Source organism: Bemisia tabaci, chromosome 8 (genome assembly GCF_918797505.1).
Source record: "Bemisia tabaci chromosome 8, PGI_BMITA_v3".
NCBI lineage: Eukaryota > Metazoa > Arthropoda > Insecta > Hemiptera > Aleyrodidae > Bemisia > Bemisia tabaci.
The window spans coordinates 4614414-4620734 of record NC_092800.1 but is presented as its reverse complement, the minus strand read 5'-3'; the positions used below and the strand labels follow the sequence as shown (position 1 = coordinate 4620734).

Genomic DNA, 6321 nt, shown 5'->3' with positions numbered 1-6321 from the left:
TAAAAATGCAAATTTTTTGCAGCCTCGCTAAACGACTTATCAACCAGAGATTTTTTAGGAAGCGGACCTCCAAAGAGCTTTCAAAATTAAAAGTATACAACAAGTGATAATGCCATGTATTCGCCATATCAAAGCCCAATACACATTTATACACCGGCTACGTAAATCTGCTAAGTTACAAAACATGAATCGACAGTTGTCGGATTGTACATCAATGACAAAATGTGTCTAGGCCCTCATTCTTGACTACAACTACTGCCCCCAGAGCCGCTCTCCGACGCCAATGCGTTGGAGCTTCCTGCTTGTTTATACTTTTTTTGCCGATTTGACATTTATAGTCAAATTACTCAATTTTATACATAAAAGGGCCTTTATTAAAACTGACGTTCCAATTTTCAGGGAATTAACGAAATCAGTGTCGATTTCAGTCTTATATTGATTTAATCAATGCTTCTGAACAGATTAATGAAGTTAGTATCTACGATAATAATATTTTGACCAAATTTTTTCGTGCCTCTAAATACGAGAAGAATAGCTTTCGATTGCATTTTTTTATAATTTAAATTGTCTTAATGGCAATGAACGTCAAACTGTTAAAAATTGGATATATTTCTGCCAAAAGAAAGCAGAGACGGGTAGGAAAGAAGGAGTGTGCTCGTTAGTACTCGAGCCGTAAGAATGAATGGGAATTATAAAGCTCCAGTGACGTCAGCGGTGACGACCGCCCGGCAACACGGCCTTTAACTCATGCGCCCTGTCAACAACGCTCTTTTCCCATGCCCACGGCTCATAAGTGCCGCATATTTTGGCGTTCAGTTCCCTTTAATTTAATGTAAAATCCCACTATTTTATTTCCACGAAAGGAATCACATCCACTTTTACATTGCCTCTCATGCAGCTTCTTGAAGCACACCCCATATTTCCTGCACCGCCTCTAGTTCCTTTCAGTATAAATACGTCCTATTATCCCAAACAAGATGGTTCATTTTTGCGAAACGCTTCCCGCATTATTTCTGAGGCATTGTTTTCAAATTTTCCGAGCAAACTTTTCTGCACCTCTTTTCTTTTTATTTGTAATCAACTTTTTAAGCATCTCACATCGAGAAGGATGCGGCCAATGTAATAATGTGGAATGATCCTCACCGCGGCTAAATCTCTGAAACAGCCGGAACCAAGAGTTACGGTCGAAAGGTTAAGAGTGGTGGTTATCCATTCCAGAGTAAGATCATGGCAGAGCATGAGATCGTTATCCCTTAAAGAGAAGGATCATAGCAACCCGATAGTGGTTAGCTGATCTGATTTCATACGCTTAACTTCATGCCCTCGCGAGGTTATACAGTGTGTTACCTTGGACAAGACTCAATCTGTACAGGCTTAGTCGGGTCGCGTTAGGCAGATAGGAACCAAATCACATCAGCTATCGCCAAATTCAACTAGATACGTGCAGCTACCTTTGAACATTTTAAGAAATTTGCTTCTTAATATGATGAAAATTCACTGAAATTTGCAGAAAAATTCGCACAATCGTTTCCGTGTAAAAAAGTAAATTGCCCAGTTAAATTTGGCAATAGCTGATGTGACTTGGTTCCTTTCTGCTTAACGCAGTCAAATTTTTAAACGGAAAAAAACTTCAATGATTTCTGCCTACCCTTTTTTAAAGGGAAACGGTACTTTTTTCTGTGGTGCTTCCTTGTCGAACCAAATAAACAATACTTTGCTCTAAATTTCTTCAGAAAACCAGGTTTCGGTTGAAATTTTAATTATTTAGCATCATTTTTCGGAGCATAGACCTACTTTCGTAATCGTTCGTTTTATTGCTAGCTGGTCTGTGCTTGGCAGCAATATGTCCGGGGTGCTAGTCATGAAATTCTATTTTATCACCTAAAATATTACAGATGAATAACTACTATTAATGTCTATCTAGACGTTAAGTTACTTCGTCTAATATAAACCGTCGATGTATCATCTTCAGAATACTGAAGCAACTGTCGTCATAAGTATCCGTCATGCGTAGATGGAGGCTGCGCAAAATTCTCAGTCAGTTCTCCTTCGATTTTAAAGATAGGCCAGAAATTGTCCTCCGTGCTGCAATAGTTGTCTTCTCGAGAATCGGTCATCTGCCTTGTTCGTCTCGCGGTAAGTAACAGCGAACTCCACAATCTGACATAGTCGTGACGAGTTCGATGCAACGACACTTTTTAATGAAGTTAGAGTGATTAATCGTAAGTAAACTTGATAAAATCACATTTCACTCTCCAGTTTCTCTATGGAGGTAACGGTCGCTGAAGTGTTATAATTCCCATTAATTCTTACGCCCCAAGAACAAACGAGCACATTCCTTCTTATTTCCACCCGTATATGGTTCCTTTCAGCATAAATGCATGAAAGTATGTCACACAAGAACTTCAATTCCAACCGGTGTACCTTATGACTCAATGACTGGCACCACCTCGGTGAAATACCCTGTACAGTGAGAGCGGAGGGAGGAATCACGTATAACTAGAGGGAAACATTGCTCCTCACCTCTCTCTCTAACAAAAGTTTTGGACGGAAGTGAAAGAGAGAGAGATGGCGGTGGGGAATTTTTTTTCTCAATTCGGGATGCGACTGCCGTGAGGGACGTGTCTCCCCGATCTCCCGTAATTGATTCACTGAACCCGAAAGATCTGACAAATTAGGTTAAATAACCATGGCTAATCCTCCTTCATTCACACACCTCCGGCCGAATCAATTTGAGGTTTTTTTCTCCTTCCGTCGTACTCCAATCGAACACCGCCCGATGTTGCCGTTCGGTTTTTTTATTAATGATTTTGTCTAATTACCCACTTCCGAGTCCGTCACTCGCATTCCGATCTCCAATAATCAGTGTTGCCATTTTTAAGTAAAATTATGGATCATCCCATACGATCTGGGTGGATGTTTCCAAGGCACAAATAAAATGTTACCGTAACAAGGAATTAATCGCATATATCTTACTGCACTTGAGTAAACAAGCCGGTGACGATTCAATCAAACTTTCCTGTTGAATGTTACACAGAATAATTTCTTCCATTAACACAGGCACAAAAATTTCCGGTTGCATCGGAAGAATGGTTTATATGTTTGAATAAAATAATTCATGGAAAACTTGCCTGGTCAAATTTAGCAACGGCTGACGTCACTTGACCACCCCTTCCCCTCCATGAGAAAGACTTGCTAATAAATCTTACACTTTATTGGCAGTACCTCGGTAAAAATGCAAACTCTCAATAGCTTGTGGTCGAGTGTATATTCAGTGTTTTATTTTATTCTTTTTTTGTGCATATTTCCATTTTTTCTCATTCGTAGCAATGTAAGACACTCATCGATGAGAATTAAAAGGTGGAAGTATTCCTCGGTAACTTAATTTCTCATCCTACTTATCCGCTGTTGAAAGGAAACACAAGATGTAATAAACAGTAGTAATTTCAAGTGAGCAACTATTCGTGCTTTGCAGCACACTTTTGGCCTATACGAAAATTAGAAGGCGAATTTTACCTCATGGCCCACTCTAATAGTTGCGAATTAGTTCTATTGTACATCGGTAGTGGAATAAAAGTTAACGTCGAAAAAATGTCGGTAAATGTACAGGAGCACTAGTGAGAGTGGCAAATCTAACCGATGTGCGGGGGCGTTGCGTGGTGGCTCGAGCGATGGCCAAAATCAGAGTGTCCGGTTGCTCTGGCCCAGGAGATGATCATTATGAAGAAAAATTTGGCGAAGAAAAAGGTAAGGAGCAATCCGTGCCAGGCTAACGGTTGTTCGCGAGGTCGCGTAGTCGCGGACAAGGGTGCCGCGTGGCGCGGGGTTGAAAAGGTAAAAAGGTGCTAAAAGGAAAAGATAGAAAATGAAAAGATGAGACAGGCGCTAGGCTAATGAATAGAGATAGATATGAAGAGGAAACACGGTATGGCACCGTACTAAGATATAGGTAGGAACACTACAAAAGCGAGAGCCAAGCCTCATATTTTAAGCAAATTTCCTCTTGAGTCAAACAAAAATCTGATTGAATCAAGAATATTAGTATTGTTAATTTTTTTGAAAGTCTGAACTCTAGATCCAAGTGACTTTTTCACAGTGGGGGATGGGCCGTAGGAGGCTCAGGAGGCTGGCCCTCAGAGCGTTTCAATCCATTCATTTTTTCAACCTTAATTTTCATGCCACTACGTATACACAGATGAACTAATTTGCGATCATTTGAGTGGGTCATAAAGTAACATTCGCCTTCAAATTTTCGTATAGGCCAAAAGCGTATTGCAAAGCACGAATAGTTGCTCACTTGAAATCACCACCATTGATTTCATCATGTGTTTCCTTTCAACAGCGGAAAAGAAGGACGAGAAGCGACTTTTTTCCAGTGCCGCCGGAGAGCGGTATATACACGGAGAAAAAAACCTCGTGCGTGGGACCCGAAGTTTAGGTCATATGGATCTCTGAAGTTTTCGGATTGAGCATCTGAACACTTTAGATCTAGCTGTCGAGATTCGGATCACACATCTGACACTTCAGTTCTTACATCTGAAGTACTTCAGATGTGAGAACTGCAGTTTTTCGGATATGAAAACCGAAGTACTTCAGATGTAAGAACTGAAGTTTCAGACGTGTGATCCGAACCTCGACAGCTAGATCTAAAGTGTTCAGATGCTCAATCCGAAAACTTCAGAGATCCATATGACCTAAACTTCAGGCCCCACGCACGAAGTTTTTTTCTCCGTGTAAAATAAAGGGTAGAGGAGGAAACCATCATTCTACAACAATTTCTGAACAAGGATGGTATTTTTCTGTTTCAGACTCGACGAAGGGCTCGACGGCGAACAAACGAACACGACAAACGTACTCGCGGCTGCAGACGCTGGAGCTGGAAAAGGAGTTCCACTACAACAAGTATCTGTCGCGCAAACGTCGCATCGAAATCGCCCACGAGCTCCAGTTGAGCGAGCGCCAGATCAAGATCTGGTTCCAGAACCGCAGGATGAAGCTCAAGAAGGAGCTGGTCGCCACCAAGAGCGGGGACATGGACCCGGGACTCGCCCCTCCCCCGCCGCCCCCGCAAACCACCCACCCGCCCTACGACCACGAATTCGACCACAGCCACAGTTCTAGTCCCTCCAGTTATGATCACGCGCATGGGATGTTGCAGATGCCCTCCCTCATGTCCATGTCGTAGTAACTCCATCCTTAAGTCGAGTACCACTTATGTTAACAATCAATGTATATCGACCAATTTGACTAAATTTTGAAAATAGCTCGCATGGAATATTGCAGATGTCTTCCACTGAAAAAAATAGTTCTGATTACACGGCTCCTGCATTTCTTTTGTAACAGTCACAGAGGCTTCCGTTATGAGGACAGAGTACTCTGTTCCCACGACCGAAGTTCTGTCTCATAACAGAAAAATTCTGTAAGTGTAACAAAGAAACTGCGGGAGCCCTGTGAACAGAGGATTCTGTCGTCAGCACCATCTATTTGTTTCTGTGTCGCTTATGTCCATGTTGTAGTATCTCCATGCTTAATTTGAGTACCTCTAATGTTATAAATCAATGGAGGGACTTGGAGGACAAGGCGCATAAGTGGAGATTTTAGAAAAATTGAACTATTTATGATTTCAAGTTGAACCAGTCTTAATGCATATTTTGTGAAAAATTCGCTCCCAAATTCCAATTATTAAGCTGTCAGTTATTGAAAAAGTCAGTTTGAAATTTCTTCCCGCCATAAGGATCCATGTATTTTCGGGACTTCAAACAGGTATTGCTAAAAATAGCAAAAACTGCACTGATGCGCCTTGTCCTCAAAGGCCCTCGATGTTTAGCGAGCAATTGGACTACATTTTGAATTTAGGAACTTTCATTTCGGACTAATTTGTAAAAGCACTTACGTGCACGAAAAAGACAACGTAGCGCTGAGCCCTAACCCTCAAGATATCCATGGCGCCACGTAAAGGCAGCAGTGCTGAGCCTTACAGCTTTAGAGTCATAGGCGTAGCTAGGCCATTTTGCTGGGGGGGGCATGGCCCCCCACCACCGGGGGGTCCGGGGGGCCTCCCCCGGAAAATTTTTGAAATTTTAACTCAATTTGAGCGCATCTCGAGGCACTTGTGGCGTTAATCTTCCTTCAATTTCTGCATAAAATTCACCCAGTTTTATGCATTTTAAGGTTAAAATACTTTGAAATTGTTGCATTCAACAGGTTATTCCATTTATTTTCTCACTTTTAACGATTAAAGATGGTGTTTTTGCACCATCCAGAATTTCTGGGGGGGGCCAGATGATACTATTTCCAATTTTGGGGGGGCCAGGCCCCCCC

The 6321-nt window shown here is 41.8% G+C and overlaps 1 protein-coding gene across 1 annotated transcript; it reads left to right on the top strand.

Annotated features, from left to right (window-relative positions):
• The first annotated feature begins 3671 nt into the window (after positions 1-3671).
• Positions 3672-5994, top strand: LOC109037915 (uncharacterized). The gene is made up of 2 exons (XM_072303537.1): positions 3672-3747; positions 4809-5994. Exons 1-2 carry the CDS (start codon positions 3672-3674, stop codon positions 5183-5185), a joined length of 453 nt encoding a protein of 150 aa, XP_072159638.1. The 3' UTR covers positions 5186-5994.
• The last annotated feature ends 327 nt before the right edge of the window (positions 5995-6321 follow it).

Bases quoted from the DNA above. Each gene is read 5' to 3' on its own strand.
- LOC109037915 (XM_072303537.1), top strand. From the start codon at position 3,672: ATGGCCAAAATCAGAGTGTCCGGTTGCTCTGGCCCAGGAGATGATCAT. The intron at 3,748-4,808 runs GTAAGGAGCAAT...TTTCTGTTTCAG, and splicing joins AAAATTTGGCGAAGAAAAAG to ACTCGACGAAGGGCTCGACG.